Source organism: Cibotium barometz, chromosome 62 (assembly GCF_041138505.1).
Source record: "Cibotium barometz isolate CiBa-2024 chromosome 62, ASM4113850v1, whole genome shotgun sequence".
Lineage (NCBI taxonomy): Eukaryota > Viridiplantae > Streptophyta > Polypodiopsida > Cyatheales > Cibotiaceae > Cibotium > Cibotium barometz.
In genome coordinates this window covers 265,957-287,784 of record NC_141107.1, presented here as the reverse complement: position 1 = coordinate 287,784, position 21,828 = coordinate 265,957, and the positions used below count along the sequence as shown (strand labels likewise).

Here is a 21,828-nt window from a genome sequence, read left to right as displayed (position 1 = left end):
ATTGAGCTTGTTTCTCCTATTGTTTCTTTGCAAAAAGCTTCAATGCTGGAAATGTCCTTTTCAGATACTGAATTGGATGAAGCCCTCAAGCATTTGGGTAAACATAAATCCCCAGGCTGGGATGGTTTGACGGTTGAATTTTTTGTAGCCTTTTGGGTTGAATTGAAGGGTCCAATCTTGAAGCTCATTAATGTAGCCTGGCAACATCAACATCTTCCCTCAGCTTGGAAGCATGGTCTGGTTAAGCTTCTGCCCAAAAAACCTCTGTGTGAGACAATGGATGACTGGAGGCCTATCACTTTGATGCCTGTTATATATAAACTTATTGCTAAAATGTTGGTACATCGGATAAAGGATATCCTTCATGATGGACTTCATCCCAGGCAATATGGTTTTGTTCCGAGAAGGCATATACATGATAATATCTCCAATACTCTCATTGCAATGGAATATGCAAAATACTCTGCTCAAGATGTCTTGGTCATGCAGGTGGATGTGGCAAAAGCATTTGATACGGTACAGTGGGATTATGTTTCTCAAATCATGTCTAAACTTGGTTTTGGGCCAAAGCTAGTTAATGTCATATATTGGCTTTACTCAGATTCCACTGCTCAATGCTTTATAGGGAAACATTTATCTGAGTCTTGGACTCTAGAACGATCAGTTCGACAGGGATGCCCTCTCAGTGCTTTGTTCTATGCTATTGCTTCACATCCTTTGCTTCTTTATATGGATCATCTGGTTAATACTAGACAGTTAGAGGGGCTTCAGATTTCTGGTTCACGCCTTTCATCGCACAGGCTTATGCAGATGATTCATTCTTCATGCCAAAGAACAGTCCTCTGGAGCTTCGCCTATTGATGGATACTCTTTCAGATTTCAGATTGGCAGCTGGTCTAAAAATTAACAAAACTCTTACCTCTCAAGCATTGTGACTGGCATGCTATCCTGTGGCCCGGCCAGATTATTTATCCAGAAAGCATAGTAAGACATTTGGGTTATCCTATTGGCTGGAAAATAAAAAATAAGCAACAAATATCTTGGGTGCTAAACAAAATTAAGGACAAATTAGAATATTGGAAGATCTCCACTTGGCCATTGCACGTACGGCTTCGAATTGTTCAGTCCATTGTTCTGGCTTATGTCCAGTTCTACCTTCCTCTCTTACATTGGTCATCTCGAGATCTTTCTTCTTTTATGTCTCAAGCCATGGAGATTTTTTGGAAAACTAAGCTTCATAAAAAAGCTTTAAGGTTGCTCAAAATGGACCTGCTTTGCTCACCAAGAATGCATGGTGGTTTGAATATTATAAACATCAAATTTCATGTGCTGGCAAGAAAGATCACTATGCTCAAAACCTTTTTTCAACAAGAGCAGCCTTGGTCTATCATGTTGGCAATTTTGTGTGGTTAGATGCGCACAAATGCTTATGGTCATTGGTTAGTTGATCCATCGGAAGTAGTACTTGGCAAATTTCAAGGTAAAATCCCTGGTTGTCCATTTTCTACTTCCTTGATTCAGGATTGGAAGAAAGTGCTCTCTCGCATCAAATGGTCTCCCCATCCTGCTTCTATAGCTTCCTCGCTTCGAATGGAAAGCATACATTGGAGTGCTGTTTTTTACTCTCCCCTTGCTGTACAACAACCAAGAGCTTACAATCTTATGAAGTTGGGCATCCGGTTCATTGACGACGTGGTAGATACTCGAGGGCAAATTCTTTCTTTTCCGGCAGCATGCCAACAATACAATCTTGGGATACATCATAGATCTATATGGAAAGCTATTGCAAATCTCTTACACCCTTTCATTCCGATTCCAACATTGGATGTAAGAAACAAGCTTCAAGATTGGCATCTTTAGTCTTCAAGTTCAAGATTATCCTCTCAGCCTTTGCATTTATTGACTTCTATACAGGCTTATCGATTGATATTACCTCCTCCATGGATTGCTCATCATGCTAATTCTCTTTGGCATCTGGATAAGTCTTTAGCTTGGTGGAAAGGAAAACTGACATTGATATGGAAGTTGAAAATGCCATTGAAGCAGAGACTCTTTCTTTGGAGATGCATTGTCGGTATTTTTCCAGTGGGAGTGAAATTGGCTCAAAGAAGGATTGCCTCTCCTCTTTGTCCAAGATGTCGTCATACTACTGAGAGTATTCCGCATTTATTGTGGTCTTGTTCATATTCCAGAGACCTTCTGAACAAGATCTCCTATTTTTTATCTCTCAGATTTCCTGCACACAGGTTCTACAGGTTTTTCTGGATGTTTGGCACGTTATCAGCTTCTTTGTCACAGTATTCTCTTTTCTTCCATTGGATCAGATACTGGGCCTTATAGACCCTCTGGCTACAGCGAAATCATGCATATCTGAATTCGCCCCTTCATCACCCTTTTATGAGTTCTTCCGAGCCTCTTTACGGCAATCCTTATATGATGCCGTACATGAGGAAGATTTGGATGTTTCTTGTGTTCAGCTTTTCTTTTACTGTTTCTGATGGATAGGGCATAGGCTCTTTTCTTGAGCACTGCCCTGTGCATACAACTTTTTTACTACTGTTTTTAAGTTATGGGGTTTAGACATCCTCTTGATGTCAAACCCTTTTGTACATTTATGATATAATGCAATTTCAACTGGTTTTACAAAGAAAAAAAGTGTGTGTGAGGCTCCATCTTTATGGTATAAGACTACACTACATGGTCTTAAAGGTATTTACATGGTCAATACACGTAGTGCCATTTGTTATCTCCACGCAAGTATGATGCCAAAAAAGAGAAAAAATTAGAGGTAGGGATCGATCCCAAAAACCTATTTCCAATGTCAACAGACAGACAATAAACTGGTGAGAAAAGAATGAAAGAATAAGAGCCTATTGTTCATTCTTCCCCAACCATTCAAGATGGTGTTGCACTGCAGCTGTTCAGAGGAGCTCTGTGATGTGCATTATACTGAAGCTTCTTTCATGTAACTTCTCTGCATCACGAGACCTCAAACATCCCCTGATTTGGAAGGGGAACAACAGCCGGCTGTTGTGTACACACAGGATAAGGATAGTTTCGTACCTTCACCTTTCATGGTTGTACCAAAGGATGAGATTCTTCAAGGACCTCTCCACTTGACACCCGTGGAAGGTGTGGCGCGAAGCCCCTGCCCCCAAACACGGGGCGCATGTATGAATCATCGAATTTCCGCCAAAAATGATGCACTGTAGAAGACGTTGGAGTTCTCAGCAGCATTCGGAGACTGCTACTTGTCCCCACATTGTCAGGCTGTGCTGATTCACCATGTTCGAGAAAAGGCACTTGAAGCTCTGAGCTAAATGAGGCATCTTTGGGAGTAGTTGGTTCTGAAGTGTCACCCAATAACCTGAGATGTGGCGGAAGTAAGCATAGAACCAATGGCTTTGTCAGCAGTCCAAAAAGCTGCACAACCATAGCAATACAACAAGGACAAAGAGGGTCGTAAACAGTTACTCTGATCTACTTCAAACCTTAGTATATGCTAGAAGCAGATCTATCCAGGGGCTTACCACTGTACTGAAGAGGACGACAATTATGGTACTGGTGACCATTGTTGCATCGATTGAGCTTGTGGCTGTGAACTGCAAGAAAAAAAAAACATGCATTCTTACTGACCACTGTTCTAACTTCCAGTTACTCAACTAATTTAACTAACTAATTAGAATGCCTGTTCAGCATTGAAAAGTTTTGTGAGGCTTACATTATTGTAGGCCAAGGCAATAGAAACAGCCCCCCGCATAAGGCCAGCCCACCAGATAATCACCTGTGCAAATAAAGGTATAATTTCATTATATTTGGAGTGTTCAGACAAAATCCTCAAAAACTGCAACACATTAACACAACTACTCAAAGGAAAATGCAGCCCCAAATTTTTAAAAACTCAAAGAAATTTGGTTCCAGCAATGTGTATCAGGTCATGCTGAGATACCTATATAAGATGAAGTTACCTGCTGGCGGGCACTAATTTTGGTACCAGGAGCTCGCCGAACCAAGTTCGACAAAGCAGATAGGGGAAATACAAATGCTGCTCTGCCAATCAGAACTACCAAAATCAAAGTTGCTGAGAGTCCAGCTGAAGTTGCAGCACTGCACGGACGACATTATTTGAAGATAGAATAAGTGGTCAAAAAGTGTGTTGCCCCACGTTTTTCTCATATAACTTCAAATATTTGCCAAAGAATTTGTATCAACTATAATGCTTACCTTACATCTGTCCTCCTCCATTTGTCTTTGTCCAGAGCATCCATACCAACATAGAGAAATATAAAGGTCTCGGCAATGAAGGACAGTGTCGCAAACGTATGCCTGCAATAAAGCATAAAGCATTTGACTACTATGAACAAAGTTGACCTCCAAAATCATATAATTGGCTACCCAACAACCACACACAAGTACCCTGATCATAAATCATTGCCAAATTATTTCCCTCACCTGGTAGTTATTTTTGAGCTCTCAGTCACATTGTGCCAAGTATAGTGAGACATGACGATGCCACAAAAAAATACGGTAAGGATCCCACTTAGGTAAAGCAGCTGAAAACAGGAAACCAACATAAGCTTGGCAACTAACACTTTGAACACAACATATTACGTGCACATAGATGGCATTTCAGGTATCAGCACCACTGCTTGAAAGTTCACCTCAGCAAGCATGTAAGAAAAATAGGCCATTAGGATCATAATGGCAATTTCTCGATCAGTTGAATGCCTGCAGCCATTGAACATGCCTAGTCAAAAACAAGCCAATAAAAACACAGTTTCGAATGACAGATGCATGCTTTTTCAGTAAGTCAAGTTTCTTTGATGTTTGTATGTTTTCTTGATTGATTCAAAAAATTTACCCCATTTTGTTAAAGCTTAAGAAGCATGATCTAGATAGTGCAACTGAGGTTTTGTTTTGTCATTTCAACTTGAACTAGTTCAAAGTTCAAGCTTGTGGTAGCAAGATCAAGCGACATCCTTAATTCAGATTAAAAATACCACACAAATCAAGAAAATCCCATTTTCTTCTTGCCCATTCACCAATTGGCATATCAGCTTCTTTTATCCGAAGATTCCAACTCTATGAAAACGCACATGAGAAATTCTATCGTCTAGGCTACTCACTCCACCGTGCACACTCAGCAATGGCCACATTGAGATAGTCTGTCACTCACGGACTCTGTTAGAAGCCAAATTTGGACACAAGACCTTGTACACCTAACCATACACACAAGAAAACCCGTTTTGTCCCTATGAAGCACAAAACAGATGAAACGAAACTATACACTCCCAATTGAAACACCATTTTGCTCAAATTTGAGTTTTTCCCAATTTGATTTTCTTACAAAAACTTATTCTTGTCCTCTTCTTTGTCTCCCCCCTCAGTGCTCACTTTCTTCTTCTCTCCATCTCAATTCTCTTAAAAAACCCGTAAACATGAAACGATGAAATAGATGAAACGTTTCTTGTGGCTAAGGGTAACAGTCCCGAAATTTGACTTCTTGGCCAATTTCACCTAATTTCACATCCAATTGTTGAAATTTCTTACAAGTATTCCACTAGCTCTTCAATTTTCCCCAATTTATAAATCCCAATTTCATACTTTGAACCTCGATGTTCGAAACACCATTTTACCCAAATTCAACTTCTTGGTCTTTCCCAATTTGATTTGACTAGTGTCACTTCAAGACCTCTTCGTTTTGTCCATAGACAAAACGAAACATGTCGAAACTGTAGGAGATATAGACATTAGTAGTGGATATGTATGTAGAAATTATTAGTTATTAGTGCTAGTCACTAGGCACTTAGTTTATTTGAGATTTCTATACCTTAAGAGTCACTTCTATGCTTTAAGGTGACACATGGCACATTACACTTGGACCCTTGGTCCTTAGATGTAGGGGTCACCTTCTACTTTTATTGCTATGAGATTCTCTCATACATCTATTATGTGAGAGATTCCACCACCAACCTTTCTGCCTTTGGTTTTAATGTACAGCTCTATGTGTGCTTGTTGCTAAAGACAAAAAGGTTTCCATTGCTCTCTCTTGCAACATTTGGTATCAGAGCTTGTTTGCGAATCTGTGATTGTGGTGTTGTACCATTTGACCAAGTGACGAGACAGTGCTGTGTTGGGTGGCAATCAAGGCGGGCACCATGTAGTGATGTTGAAGTGATGCACAGCCAACAAACGAAAGCACCAACTGTGTGGGGTGGAAAGGGAGGGCCATGACTGAGAGGAGGGCTCTTGGAGGTATATGAGAAAGCTGTAGTGATTGGAGTAGGGAGAGGGAGTGATCTGACAAGGGATGGACAACTGAGAGGAAGATGCGGATCGGTTGGTTGCCTGACAGGTGTGGACCGGGGCATAAGGCGGATCATCTTCAATGGAGCCAAAGCTGGGAAGTGGAGGAGGACACGGGGGAGTGAGGCCCAGGTGAAGCAGGTGTGACTGAGGGAATGGTGCAGCATGTGGCCACCAAGGGCAGTGCCGTCGTGGTAGTAGCGGCACCCAGGGAGGTAGGGGAGGATAGGCTACCAAGAGAAGCCAATGATGAAGAGATGGTGAGAGTGGACGCAGAGGTTGTGAAAGATTCCATGTTGTGGAGTGTGATGACGAGCACCACCAGACGAGGTGCCAATTCGTACCAATGAGATTAGTGTGGGACGGCCCGATGGAGCACAACACCTAAGGAGAGGCGAGGGTGGGGCTGTTTGCAAGCTGTGGCACAGCGGGCGTCCTGACGAGCCCGATGGAGCATAGCACTGATGGAGAGGGAAATGGTTGGGCTGGGAAAATGTCATGACCCTGTGAAATTGGTACAGCGTAAGTGTGGGCATGGTGGTCGGTGAGCAAGATAAACATTTAATTGTTCATACTTGGGTGCCCGGACAAAAAGTTAACTTGTGGACATCCCCAAGTGTGAAGGGGGACCAAGGGATTAAAGTTATTAAAGTTTATAACCTTGGGTGACCCCTAGGAAAGTCTTAATAAACTTTATGAGGGCCCCTAGGATAAGTTTGGGGAGGGTTACTCCACTTTTGGAAGTACACGCTTCTCTCTATTCTCTCTCTAGTTTTTTGGAAAAAGAGAAGCGTGAGGCACACTGCAAGGCGTGGGAGATTTCTGAAAAAGAAACGTATATAGCAGGCTGCAGGGCTGCGCCTCTCCTATGCATGCTTATTGGAAGGGACTGTAGGCGGGCTGGACTGGACAGAGTTACGCAGGTGCTTGCTCACTCTCTCTCTCTCTCTCTCTTCCTTTGGTGACAGTCAGACTGTTCGTGGGCTGGACAGAGGGGTAGTTGACAGTAGGCTCTTGCCGTGTGAACAGCAGGCTGGTTGGGCAAGTTGCAGGTGATGCACAGGGGCTGAACAGCAATTCCCTCTCCTCTTTGCAACTGGCTGGCTGCAGGTACACACGCAGGCCCTTACTCTCTCTCTCTTCTCCCTCCTGGCGACTGACTGACTGCTGCAGAGGAACACATGACTGAACTACACATGGACTGAAGTGTAGAGAACTGCAAGGACAGACTGCACTTTCCTTCTCTCTCTTTCTCTCTCTCGTGGAGGGTGACAGGTTGCAGGAGATACAGAGAAGAGGAGTGTTGCAGAGCAAAGACAGCCGACTATTGTCTCTTTCCTTCTATCTCTTTTTACAGGCTTGTGGGCGGTGTCAGACGCACACGGGTCCAAACTCCTCTTTCTTCCGGCTCGTGGGTTGTTCGGGAGTGTCTCTCCTGGTCCCTTGTGAGAGGAGGGATTTGCAGCCTAAGAGGGCAGAAACAGGAGTAAACTTTGGCATGTTTCTTGGGAAGAGTTTACGCGCTAATATATGGCTGTGTTTCTGGCTATGTGCATGGGCCAGTTAGATGCGTATTCAAGGCCTCGTGGATGTACTATCTTGGCTGATTAGAGGTGAATAATAGTGTGGTGTTTTGGGACACAGGACTGTGTGAAACCTCTATACTAAGAGGTCATGAGGATTGGCAAATTAGACATGCATATGTATAAGCCAGGCCATGATGTATTCAATTAAACTCTTCCATTGAATTTGAATAAAGAAATACCGAAAGGGGCACCAAGCTTTGGGGCCAATGGGTGTCATTGTTCTTTTTGTGTAGGAGCACTCTAGCTCCCTTTTTATCTGTCATATTTGCTGGATTACAATTGTGTTTGGGTGACTGCTAGTCTACCGCACTTTGGTTTCTACTAGAGGCCGGTTTCAAGGTTCCGTTGGGAAGAAGGTACCACCCATTTTGCACACAAAGGATAAGATCTTTGAGGCTAATCAATATGTGGAGAACATGGATGAAGCTAATCGGAGAGTTAAGTTGGCACTCCAAAAACTCAGCAAAAGCAAAAGAAAGCAACAGACCGTCACAGACGTGCATTAGAGTTTGCATTGGGTGATTGGGTTCTTTTGCAATTTGAGAAAGCTAGGCTCAAAAAGATGAAAGGTAAAGAGCGCTTATTCCCTAAGTTGAGCATGCGCTATTATGCACCTTTTCAGGTATTGGAAAAGATTGGTGAGGTAGCCTATCGTTTGAGGCTACCAGATCACTGGAGGATTTACAATGCATTTCATGTGAGTCTACTTAGACCTTTCCGTGGGGATATGCCTGAGGATGTATCAGATGAGGCTCAGTCGGAAGTTGAGAAACTTGATGAGGTTCTTATTCCAGAGCAGATACTAGCACATAAGGAAAGAAAGGTACGAGGTAAAGTTTCCCCTCGCTATCTTGTGAAGTTCAAGAACTATTCACCAATGGATGCGAAGTGGTGGATGGAGGAGGGTGACTTAGCAGATTCACCTCAAGTATTGCAGCTTTATCTCAATGCCTTTGAGTTGGAGCCAACTCTTGCTACGGCTCATTCAGGTTCAGCAGAGCATGGGTCTGGAGCATTGCCTGATGCTCAAGAGGGAGGTAGCACCTCCACTCCTTTGATACAGACAGGCTCAAATGACATCTAGAGATCATTTGGTGCATCTTTTGTCTCACCCGAAGGTACTGATGGCTGACAGTACATCTGCTTATGGGATTTCTATGATATATGTGTACTAGAGTCACATTGGATGTAGTGGTTGTGTATGGTTCACAGTGGTATACAACTTGGACTATTACTACACCATTGGTTTGTAGTAGTGAACATTGCTACATATGGAGAGATTGGGACGTTGATCTTGCCATATTGTACTTTTCACTTTGGATGTCTTACTGTATCACCAGATTGCAATCGAGGACGCTTGCCATTTTTCAAGGGGGGGTATGTCATGACCCTGTCAAATTGGTACAGTATTAGTGTGGCCATGGTGGTCGGTGAGCAAGATAAACATTTAATTGTTCATACTTGGGTGCCCGGACAAAAAGTTAACTTGTGGACATCCCCAAGTGTGAAGGGGGACCAAGGGATTAAAGTAATTAAAGTTTATAACCTTGGGTGGCCCCTAGGCATAAGTGGCCCCTAGGAAAGTCTTAATAAACTTTATGAGGGCCCCTAGGATAAGTTTGGGGAGGGTTACTCCACTTTTGGAAGTACACGCTTCTCTCTATTCTCTCTCTAGCTTTTTGGAAAAAGAGAAGCGTGAGGCGCACTGCAAGGCGTGGGAGATTTCTGAAAAAGAAACGTATATAGCAGGCTGCAGGGCTGCGCCTCTCCTATGCATGCTTATTGGAAGGGACTGTAGGCGGGCTGGACTGGACAGAGTTACGCAGGTGCTTGCTCACTCTCTCTCTCTCTCTCTCTCTTCCTTTGGTGACAGTCAGACTGTTCGTGGGCTGGACAGAGGGGTAGTTGACAGTAGGCTCTTGCCGTGTGAACAGCAGGCTGGTTGGGCAAGTTGCAGGTGATGCACAGGGGCTGAACAGCAATTCCCTCTCCTCTTTGCAACTGGCTGGCTGCAGGTACACACGCAGGCCCTTACTCTCTCTCTCTTCTCCCTCCTGGCGACTGACTGACTGCTGCAGAGGAACACATGACTGAACTACACATGGACTGAAGTGTAGAGAACTGCAAGGACAGACTGCACTTTCCTTCTCTCTCTTTCTCTCTCTCGTGGAGGGTGACAGGTTGCAGGAGATACAGAGAAGAGGAGTGTTGCAGAGCAAAGACAGCCGACTATTGTCTCTTTCCTTCTATCTCTTTTTACAGGCTTGTGGGCGGTGTCAGACGCACACGGGTCCAAACTCCTCTTTCTTCCGGCTCGTGGGTTGTTCGGGAGTGTCTCTCCTGGTCCCTTGTGAGAGGAGGGATTTGCAGCCTAAGAGGGCAGAAACAGGAGTAAACTTTGGCATGTTTCTTGGGAAGAGTTTACGGGCTGATGTATGGCTGTGTTTCTGGCTATGTGCATGGGCCAGTTAGATGCCTATTCAAGGCCTCGTGGCTGTACTATCTTGGCTGATTAGAGGTGAATAACAGTGTGGTGTTTTGGGACATAGGACTGTGTGAAACCTCTATGCTAAGAGGTCCCGAGGATTGGCAGATTGGACATGCATATGTATAAGCCATGAATGGCCATGATGTATTCAGTTAAACTCTTCCATTGAATTGAATAGGTAATCGTGGCCGACGGGGGGGTCAAGGGTGTCGGGCACGCTAGAGTGCAGAGGCTCAGTCCGAGGTAACTCCTCTCGGGCAAGTCTAGAGCAGCTCGCGGAGGGTCCACAAGATCCACTATGTCGGTGTCCACCTCTTGGGTCCGGAAGAAACTGGTAATGATTGGCTGGCGAGGGAGGGGGCGGGGTGGCTGGGGCCGAGGCTCTCTCAAGAAGGTGTCCCTGTGTCTGCGGAGCTCAAGCAAGAAGAGTCTCTAGGTCTCCGTATGGGAAGGAAAATATGCCACAAATTTATGAATAAATTGCATAATTGCAACATGATCACACTAACCATCATACTTAAATTTGGTTGCGCTCCTATGACGGTGGTGGTTGAGGCGGTGGAGAAACTCGGACCTTGTTGGAAGAATTGACAGCAAGCTTGTCTGCATGAATGCAGTTGCATAGCATCTCGCTCAAGCCTTTGTTGGTATTCTCCAACTGCTTGGTCTGTCCATCATTGGTCTTCTCTAGCTTGTGTTTGGTGTCCTCAGCCCCTCGTTGATCATCACGTCGGGCTTCTTTGGCCCTTCATTCTTCAACCTTTTTGGCTTCTTTTTGCATTTGTTGCTCCATGATGAGGAACAATCTTTCAAGTTTTGAGAGTTCTTTCGGCTTTTCAACTGCTTCCCTTCTCTTTAGCTTCTTTTTTTTGGCTCTTTCTGCATCTGCATTTGCTTCTTTAGCCTCAATTCATTGCCTAAGCAATCTGTTTTGTTCAAAGATTGCTTTGACGAAATCTTCACTGAATTGCATAAGCGTTTTTGTGGTGGTGGTGTCTTCTTTGTTGATCTCTCCTTCCATATCTTCTTTGTAGTTTTCTGAAGAAGTCCCTCCTAACATTGTGGAGGCTGGGTGGTTTTCCTGACCGCAGTTTTACCATCCACGGAATGCTCTCACTATTGGGTAGCTAAGTTGGGTCACAACCTAGAGCTCTGATACCAATATAGCATGCAATAGGTTGGCCATGGTAACGCACAACAAAGCCTTCTTCAAACTTGTGAGTTCAAACACGTTTCGCTATCCATTAACAATGAAAGCGTAAATCTTTTTCAGACCTAACCTATTGGGAGAGTCGGGATTCGAACCTACGTAGATAATCCACTTTACTTTGAGAGAGAAGAGTAGAGAGAGAAGATAGATTGAGTCGTCCCAATTACCCACTGAAGCGCCACCTCCCTGCATGCAGGAGTATTTGCTTGTATTTCTTTGGAGAACTTTGTACAATGGCAATGAATGATGACTGAGGACTTCCCAACACAAGGACGAGGAAGACTGAACACATGCTGAACCGTATGCTGTCCAAGACATTTTGAATATCTCTTCAATGACCACTATGCAAGCCCAGAACTGCTGAGGGATGCACATATGCTGGTTGAATGCCGAAGATGATCTTCACTGGTATCAATCCTAGGTAGAGGTGGTCTATACTGGGTATGAGGAATATCATGTGGCATGCAGAGCACACTTTTGCATATCATCAAGGCAGTGTCTTGATCCTTGACCTCAAAAAATATTTGTGGACCAGACTGAATGAGCAAAGCAGTAGAGACGTAAGTAACATAAATGGTCTCCCAACCAATGACCATGGCGTTGTCAAGTGATTTCGTTAATTGGGACTCAAGTCTGAATTCGCTCACACATTGGTGGATCCACGAACAACTCAATAGTCGTGACTTCACAGACCCTAATCGTGACGGTTTTTTTCAAGCACTTTTTTGTAAAACCCCTAAATAATAATCTTTAATTTTTCGAGGTCTTTGCCAAATAGTGATGGAATCTAATTATTGCATGCTCTTACTCTTTCACATGCGTGTATAGATCTTTTTAAAACAGTAAAGAGATCATATCTAGTTTTACCATGAACTCTAATGTTATAGCCACTGGTCTTGTCGGAAATTAGCATAACCTAGGACATGGTGCCGAGTTAGGTGGTCTTGTAGTGATGGTCATAATCCAAGATGCCTGGGCTGAGGTTTTTGAATGGCCTATAGACACCCAATGGAGCTAACTACGGAAGCCAAGGAGAAGGATTGGGTGTGAACATGGTGGTATCTTTCATCCTTGACTTTGCATGGATTAGATTGACCCTCTAGTTGACCTAAGCTTTGCCCTTAGTATTCAAAAGAATTTAGTTGCTTCAAGGCTCGGTTGTAGGGTGAAGTTGGCCATTCCACCTGTGATCATGCTTAACGGGGTTTTAAGCGGGGTGTGCTCAAGTGGTATGGGACACCAGAGTGTATTCCCATGGAGGATCTCCCGAGGCTTCGTGGGTTTCTTATCTAGGACTCAAAATCCTCTAGCATAGTCAACCTCTGGTAACGATGAGGAGCAATGCTAGTCTGTGAGTGACAACAACATAAGGGACTTTCTTCGTTGTCCGAGCATTGGCATGTCACTCGTAGTATGACAAGATTCATGCTTCATCACATGCTCTCTTTTGATTGCCAAATAATATTGATGCATATAGATACATGAGGCAGCCCGGAATCATACATGAGAAAGATGTGAAGTTCGTAACTTCTCGATCTTAGACTAAATGTCTAGACCAGTTGAAGGTTAGAGCGTTTGATATTGCAAGGTGGACAGAATTCCACACGGTTTATCAGGACTTTGGAGTCATGTGGATTTTCTACTTGTTCGTTAAGGTCTAACCCATGGACATGTTAGGGGTAGAATATGTTATAACCATTGTCCTTCGAGATCTCTATTAATGGGATTGCGTGGACCTTTGGTAACCTTAAGTTCATTCCAATTTGGTGGGGTGAAAAGTAGTTGGACGCTTAGTGTCGTCTTTAGGCTATTCAAGGACATGAACATACAAAAAATGGGGAATTTTATGCTTGCCCTAAAGTAGACATGCGTATCTACTAGTTATGTGTGAAAACACAATCTCCGCTCAGTCTTAGATAAGGATTGGACAAGGGAGATCTTGTGGTTGGAATATTGTACAAGAAGTACATGGCACTAGGACTTGTTTGTGCATTAAGTGAACTAGTGTTTTGCTAACAACTAATGCAAGATGCCATTTGGTATGACAGTCGAGTTGTGATGTGGGTCTGTCCTAGGGTTGTTATGGTAGCACTGGATATCCTATTGGGATTCAGCTCTTTGATGAGAGTTGGATTGACAGTAAGCAATCGGATCTTTATAGCAGGGCCTACAAGAGGTGTTCCGACCCTGTGTTTTTCTCTTGACAGTAAGCAATCGGATCTTTATAGCAGGGCCTACAAGAGGTGTTACGACCCTGTGTTTTTCTCTTGACAGTATGCAAATGTACACGGGGATATGGTGGACAGTGTGAATGGCATCAGTTTGAGGCAATAGCTTCATGGACCGATTGGTTCAGTTCTTGGGGTCAAAGGTGACCCTAGGTATTAATAAGGTCTTTTTTTTATAAGCTTAGAGGGGACAAAGGTTTAAAACCTTTAAAAATATAAAAGAACACCCTTTTTAAAGGTCGTGGCCCTTTAGGGAAGAGTTACGCTATTTTTGGAGGAGGCTTCTTTTGGAAGAAGTCGACTGCAACTCCACGTACAGTGCTTTTTCCTGGCGGGCAGGGCTGCATGCTGAGGTTGGGGCTCTCACGCTTTTGGATGGCTAGTCACCAGGGAGCACAAGCAGTTCATAGAGCTGCAGTGCAGGGCTTGCTCTCTCTCTCTCTCTCGATAAGGGAAATCCCCAAGAGGATGCAAAAGCTCTTGCAACAAAAATTGGAGCCACTGATGTACCCATTACTGGAGCATGGAGTAGGCAGAGATGAAACCAAGGCGAAGATATTGATCATCAGGTTTGGTGACTTGAAGAAGAAGAAGGCCTTCCTCTCCAAAAGGATGGCCCTTAAGGGGGAAAAGATTTATTTGGATGAGGACCTTACACTGGCACAGATAGCACACCGGAAGGAACACATGCCGCGTGTGCTTGAGGCAAGGCAAGAGGGGAAATGGGCGGTATATAGAGATGGCCGAGTCATCATTACGGAGAGGAGTCCCGCTTGACGGTGCGCAGCCTATGAGACCTTGCAATTCACAGTGTGGAATTGCAACGGAGCCCTTAGAACAAATGCACGATACTTTGAGGATACTTTCAGAAGTGATACTGCTATGTATAAGGAGACCCATCAGTGCACAAACAAGAGGCTTCCTAACGTACGGGATTATAGATGGGAATCAGTTTTCCGCCCTCAGCCACGCACAGTGGGAGGTACCACAGGATCTGGAGGAGTGGCAATACTTTACAGGGAGGAGCTTCGTGACAAAATACATGTGGTACATAGAGATGCAGATGCGAGGTACATGTGGGTCCGAATATGCAGAGGGACTCCGCGAGCTATATGTGGCGGTATGCTACTTTACCCTAGCCCACTCCAGGTTTGCACCATCAAGAGAGTCGCTCTATATACCATTATATGATGATATCATGAGGTTTGCCAGCATGGGAGACTTTAATGCACGTACAGGCACAGAGCAGATAGAGCTATATGATACTCAAGAGGCTATGTACCGGGAGATCACTGCAGAGGATGTAGGGTTGCAGAGATCAGCACAGGATGAGGGGGAGATTACAGATTATGGTAGGCATTTTCTCACACTCAGGAGTGTACATGGGTTGGTCATATACAATGGCTTATTGAGATGGCTAGGATCAGATGCTCTCACACACTGGAACTCTAAAGGGGGAGCGAGCACAGTGGACTACTTATGGGATCTCCTTCATTGATACCTGATGTGCAGGGTTTCACGATTTCCAGTAGGCCCATTGGCATAGCAGCCGATCATGCATACCTGAGTTTCACACTAGTAGGTAGATCCCCGAGAGATGGGCCAGCCACTCATCTACCTAGGTACCCAAGATATCAGTTTACACGTGAGACAGTTGGGGTTTATCGAGATGCAGTATCTGATAGCTTGTTCACTTTAGACACGCATAGCCCTCTGGACGAGATCACGAGAGGATTGGCAGGTGTACTACATGCATCCGCCTCATACGCGTTTCCTTGCACTATGATCCCTTCCACCCACCCCCGCAGCACTGCCCCACAGATAAGTTGGTATGATGATGAGTGTCGTGAGACACGAACACAGCTACAGCATGAGATTGCCATTGGGTCTCACACGCATAGATAGGCCAGGATGATCTTTCGGCGCCTTGTGCGGAGGAAGAAACGAGCCTATTTGGCTAATCTAGAGGAGGAGATCTACCTACTCTTCCTGGGGAAGGAAAACAAGAGGACATGGAAGATGTTTTAGGAGAGACAGCCTGGTACTACGATTACTGCACTTGAGGCATGTCACAAACCCCTATATTCTAAGGACATGCGGATGCGTGTCAGGCCTAGAAACATGTGGATGCATGTATGTATTATACCTGGGCATGTGTATGGATCATATGAGTGGATGCATATGAGTCCAAGGACATGGCAGGACATTTGTGGACTTTCGGGCGGTGCCCGTGTGGATTCCGGCCATGCACACATGGTGTGTTATGATGGCAAGCGGAATATTTTCAAGTACAAGAATGATGATAGGTGGTTCTCCAAGTTTACATGTGCACAATGCATAAATGATGCATGCCATAACTTTATTTTACTTTATGTGACATTGTCTTGCTGCCTGGACAATGCTTGTTATTTTGGCTTGTGAAGTCCGAGGGACCGGGGACGCCCGGGCACCTTGTGGACACGTGTGTGCACTCCTGTTTGGGCCTAAAACTGTGGGCTTATGGGTTTTGCAGGTGGTAAGTGCGTCCACACTCACCCACTGGTGATACAGGTGTGGAGCACTTCATTTACTACTAAGGTTTATTGGTTTGCAGGTCCACACTCATTAAAAAGTGGCCGGACAACTTATAATGCGTTCGCATTTGGTTGGACCAAAATTAATGAAGTCCGGACAGCTTATGGCCATTTCCCATTTGGTTGGACCTAAACTTATAGAAACAGGACAAATGGAGCACTATGGGCTGGACACCTACCTGGACACCTTATGGGGACACATGTCAGCCAGCATGTGTACCCACCGGGCCCCTGAGTTGGCACCTGAAAAAGGCGCCTCCCTCAAGAGGCCCTTTTGGGCTGTTTTACTCATGATTCAACATATTGGAGAGCTGGTTGGAGCTCTCGGAGTTGCTACAGGGCTGGTTGCTTGCTTCCCGGACTCACACAAGCTTGGACAACGATCCCCACACTCTTCTAAAGGGCTGGTTGGTAAATTTCAGACCTGCAATTTCTGGTCATTGCGAGTTTTGGGCTGGTTACAGGTGTCCAAAGTCAACTTGGACAGTACAGGACAGCTCTAGGGACCTCCACAGGGCTGTAGGACCCTTTACAGGTGGATTTCTCGCGACATAAAGTTACTGTTTTGGACTGGTTATTGCACAAAACAGGCCGGACAGCAATGGAATCAAGGTTGATGTGTACGTACTGTACGTTGTGTATATGTACGTACTGTACGGAACACCGTACAGTAAAATTTTTTATGAACGTAAAAATACGTACCATTGGCAAACAATAGGACATTCAACACCTTTCTACATTTAAGGTACATAAAACATTCAAGATTCAAAATAACCACTTTGCATGTACTAATTTCAAAACACACATCATATACTTGACACAATGGCACATTGTATATCTGTCAAGACAAAATAGACGTAGAAATGCTCATACTAGAGCATACAAATAACAAATGTCTGATGTCAACCTAAAAGGCTCATACTAGAGCATACAAATAACAAATCATAAATGTCTGATGTCAAGACTCAAAAGTAAAAAACACTAAGCAATAGCAAAGAGTCTCGACTCGACTCTCGAGACTCTACTCTCTGAATCTCAAAACTCCTCATCGGATGAGGATGATGACACTCCTGAAGAGAGCAAGTCCCCATCTGTCAGGACGTTGCCCTCTTCATCATACTCTGGGTCTGCCATCAATCTCTGCTGTCCTGGATCATCATCCTCCGTAGGCTGAATGAGAGGAACAGCCTCATTTGCCCGTCTCTGAGGAGTACAGACAGGAAGCTTTCCTCGCCGAATGGTCTCTCGTCGTGAAACTTCTGGATCTGCATCTCGCCCAACTAACGGGAGACTGAGAACTAGAGCACCTGACCTCGTCACATGTCGATCCACACTCTCCAGCTCTATGTGCAGCATGCGAATAATCTCCTCCTGCTCGTTTCTCACAAGCTGCTGGTGCTGCTGCTGCTGCTCAGTCTCCTTTGCACTCCCCTCCGAGACCAACTTCAATTTTGATGGATCTGTCTGTTAAATAACAAAATGCAATTCAGTGTTCACATTATTAACAGCGTAGAAAGTAGTCATTAGTAATTACAAATATCTGCTTGTAATATGTATAAACGCTAGCCCAAAGTTTCAACTTTCAAACCTGCTTGGGTGTCCCCAAAGCGTGGTAATCTCGCACAAGCTTCATATTTGCTCGGCAGTAGACTAATCTCTCTAGCTGTGCAGTGCTGAGTCGATTACGGATCTTCGTGTGAATTAGCGACCGCATCCACTAGCAGAGCAATCCTGCATGTCACATGTGACGTGTCAATGGTGACAAATTACAATGGACATTGGACATGGTCATAGACAATAGACATTGGACAATGAACCATGGTCCCAGGTCCATAACACATGTATGGAAAATGTAAAGATAGAAAACTTTACCTGTGAGAGGACACGTAAAGCGATACGAGTGAGCTTTGGAAGACCTTGTCTTCCATAACTCTGCCACCATGTAAGAGAGAACTTCGTTGCCTCCGGCCTCAACGCCACAGCTCTACTAAAGGATGACCCTAAATTATTTTCATAGCTAGCGATCTCTGTATCAATGTCCAACTGCTCATCCTCCTCGCAAATCAAGCGAATGTACGCATCCTTGCCCTTTAGTAGACTCCTGTCATTAAAAAGAGTTGGCTTCTTGTAGAAAGGATGAAGCAATGCAGCCATCGCATGAATGGGCCGACTCATAAATGTCCATCTCTTGTCTACAATAGCCAAGATCTCTTCCCGACTGTAAAAGCATTGACGCAACATTAGTTAACAGGCTGAATTTTGATTATAGTATTATACATTATAGTATTATACTAAATATTTAATAGATTAATCATTACAGAAGCAAGTACATACCGATCAAGCGCCAATGATCTGCAGCCTCTGAAGTGTGTCTTCATCTCTGAGAAGAGATGATAGACTAGGCCCATGGTGGAGCCCTCCATGTCTGTGACACGCAGCAACACATAAATTGGCTGCAATGCTGCTATCATAGCCTGCACCTCCGACCAAAAGGACTCATCAAGCACCTGCCGCTGTATGTATCTAGTGGACTTCTCCTGTGCGTGATGCATCTCTCTCCACTTCGGGTCCACTACTGTCTGTAGAAGTGGATCCCTCACTGCATAGAGTCGCTGCAACACAAGATACATATATGCAAATCTAGTCTTCAAGGGCCGCACCATGTCAAGTGTACTGTGACTCCTAAAGATAGCCAATGCCTGGTGCTTTTTGCGGAAAAAAGTAGTCATTTTTGTGGCATCGGAAACAATAGGCAACACCCATGTTAACTTCCCAATGTCCTCCATCAACAAGTCAAGACAGTGAGCTGCACATGGAGTCCAAACAATGTTCTTAAACTCTGCCTCAATCATCTCACCCACAGCCTTGCAATTGGAGGCGTTGTCAGTAATAACCTGCACCACATTCTCTGGGCCAACCTCAAGTATAGCCTGCCGGATGTGCTCATAGATAAACTCACCTGTAATCCGCTCTCCAGCCTTTCCTGCATCAACAGCACGCAAGAAGTACGTGCCAAGGCAAGACGACACAAGAATATTAATGATGTGTCACCTACGAATGTCACTCCAGCCATCTGAAATGATGGTGCACCCAAACTGCCCCCAACCTGCCTTCACTGGTACCAATGCCTTATCTATCAATGCTTTCTGCTCCTCAAGCATAGTGGTCCGCATCTTATTGTATTCCAACCCCGACCAATCCTCTGTGTGTCCAACCTGGGCTACGGCTCTGACCATATCCTCTGCCACTGCTCAGTCCTCAAGACATGAAAGGAGATGTTGCACTCAATGAGAGTGCGAGCAATCTCCATCTCAGCCACTTTCTGGCGCTCCTTCACCCAAGAAAGAGAGGCCACTCGAGAAGGCAAGGTAGTCTGCCTTGGTGCATGCATCTCTCCATCATCCTCCACAGTCCTGCTGCTCATGCATGGTACGAGCCCTCTTCCTACTGCCAAAGGGTTGCTCCTCCTGAACCTGTGAAGAACCACCCAAGTCTCCCAAGAGTGCAACATGGAGAGCATCCTGTGTCTATTGACTACCTTTCACCTTTTTCCCCGCACCCATTGCTGGAAAATTCTCAGCAATCAACTTATCCCTAATGTCCTTTGGTACTGCCTTGCACCCTGCACAGTTTTTGGTTGTGCCAATGCCTGTCAAGTGCATAACGACGCGAGAAATGGTACTGGTGAGCTGAAAGTTGCAATACTTGCATTGCCATCGTCGTGTGCCAGATCCACCTTGCCCTGGCGTGTTGACAATGCAGATGACATTGGTGTGCTCTTGCCAATACGGGTTAGTTGGCTTAGGCATGATGGCTCTTGAGACTTTTGTCTGCACCTGCCAAGTGCGCAACACATATGCAAAGGACTCAGGAATAACTTATAAGCGGCAAGCCAGAGGTCTTGCGTGACGCGGAGAAAGAGATAAGACTCAAGAGTCAAGAGGGAGAAAGAAAGATATATTAATGTCTACGAGAGGCCAAAGTCGGCCTATGAGACAAAAAATAATACAACTGTGTTCTTCCGGTCATCGGAAGAAAAGAAACAAAAGAAAAAGTGTGCATGTGTCTGGATGTAACTGTGAATCATCATGGATCGGTGGAGCCCATATACAAACAATATAAGGGGGGTGGGGATGTGGATGGAGTGCTAAGGCAAGATGCATCTCTATATGCTGAAGGGGTAGTACAAGCATGCTATGCAGATCTATGTCTAACTCCATCCAGTGCCATAAGAGGGATATAAGATATCATACATCGCCGATGCTGAGGCTGTGAATGGCATGAACATGTACCCTGAGTCTAAATGAAAGCGAGCTAGCCTCTCCTGTGTCTCCATCTAGTGTCTCATTCGGATAGCTGCTATCTCTCGGTGACGGAGTCGGGGTGCTCTATGTCCAGTCTGTCTAGGTCTCCTCCTGGCTCTCAATTCCTCTGCTCTCTGTGCGGTCACCCCACGTGGTACATCAGTTGGCACTGGCATAGCTCTCTGAAAGAAATCTGTGAGCTGGGACTGTCTCCCACCCCTAGTGGGAGCGGGTGTCTGGAGGAATCTCTCCGAGCCAAGAACATTGCTAAAGCAAAGGGGTGAAGGACTGAAGGTCAAGGGCAGGTTTTCCAGCCAAGAAAAGGTCAAGTACTTTGTATTTGTTTTCAGATTTACATCATTCTAATAAAGCAAATACACCATCCGTGGTGGGGGCCCTACAGAGGGTAATTGGGACCCAATACTGTGTCCTCTCCATCTCCCCCTTCTCTCTCTATTTTCTGCACACCGTCTTTCAGTTTGTGCGTTAATTCCGTCGCGAAAAGAGTGCTGATTTCTGAGTTTTGAAGTACCGATCCTTCTCCGAAGCTTCCGCATATTACACCTGCATATCTATCTCTGACCCCCTGGTGGGCTCTACATCTACATACAAAGTGATCCTCAGTCTCCACCTCCTCGCAGCACAATCTGCATATCCGCTCAGCTCTAGGAACCCGTGCCGCTCTCCCAGCCTCTATCTCTAGCTGATGTGATGAGACTCGTAGCTGTCCAATAGCACACGAGAGCTGTGTGGCATGTATACATCCATGTACCGCGGTCGATGTATAAACCCATCCCCTGAGATGCTCATAAAGTGGTCTCTGTAATACAGCATCTTCGGTGGTACTGGGCTCTCTAGTGCTGTCCATGTCTCTTGTATGTAGTGCTGCCATATGTCCTGTCTCATCACTCTGTTCCTCTCATTGAGAGAGAGGTAACCCCGTGGAGCAGACTGATCATACTGAAAAGGTGGCAACCGCTCAATGTCTATACCATGATGTGAGAACCACTGTAGCATCTGTGCATACCAAGATCCAGTGTGTCCAGCCTCAGCCAACTGTCTGGATGCCTCAAAAGCTCGGCGGGATAATCTCTCCATGGGCATCTCCCTCATCCTGTATATAAAGGAGATCA

The 21,828-nt window shown here is 44.9% G+C and overlaps 3 protein-coding genes across 4 annotated transcripts in view; all 3 read right to left on the bottom strand.

Moving 5' to 3' along the window:
- Positions 1-2,656: 2,656 nt before the first annotated feature.
- The window catches only part of LOC147603988 (sodium/hydrogen exchanger 1-like), a 77,074-nt gene continuing 57,902 nt past the window's right edge, over positions 2,657-21,828 (bottom strand). The window contains exons 8-14 of one of the 2 annotated variants that reach the window (XM_086795095.1): positions 4,662-4,728; positions 4,453-4,553; positions 4,225-4,326; positions 3,969-4,107; positions 3,722-3,784; positions 3,531-3,602; positions 2,657-3,423 (exon numbers count right to left, since the gene is read on the bottom strand). In XM_086795095.1, the coding sequence (XP_086651221.1) occupies positions 3,073-3,423; positions 3,531-3,602; positions 3,722-3,784; positions 3,969-4,107; positions 4,225-4,326; positions 4,453-4,553; positions 4,662-4,728 (895 nt within the window). In that variant the 3' untranslated portion in view covers positions 2,657-3,072. The remainder of the gene's footprint in view (positions 3,424-3,530; positions 3,603-3,721; positions 3,785-3,968; positions 4,108-4,224; positions 4,327-4,452; positions 4,554-4,661; positions 4,729-21,828) is intronic. The other variant, XM_086795096.1, reaches the window with a different exon arrangement.
- Positions 17,294-18,403, bottom strand: LOC147603990 (uncharacterized). Its single transcript, XM_086795098.1, has 3 exons — positions 18,264-18,403; positions 17,980-18,122; positions 17,294-17,855 (listed from the first exon to the last, which is right to left on the bottom strand). The coding sequence occupies exons 2-3, from the start codon at positions 18,103-18,105 to the stop codon at positions 17,427-17,429; spliced, it is 555 nt and encodes a 184-aa protein (XP_086651224.1). The 5' UTR covers positions 18,106-18,122; positions 18,264-18,403; the 3' UTR covers positions 17,294-17,426.
- On the bottom strand, positions 18,132-20,993 carry LOC147603989 (uncharacterized). Its single transcript, XM_086795097.1, has 2 exons — positions 18,726-20,993; positions 18,132-18,609 (listed from the first exon to the last, which is right to left on the bottom strand). Exons 1-2 carry the CDS (start codon positions 19,241-19,243, stop codon positions 18,180-18,182), a joined length of 948 nt encoding a protein of 315 aa, XP_086651223.1. The 5' UTR covers positions 19,244-20,993; the 3' UTR covers positions 18,132-18,179.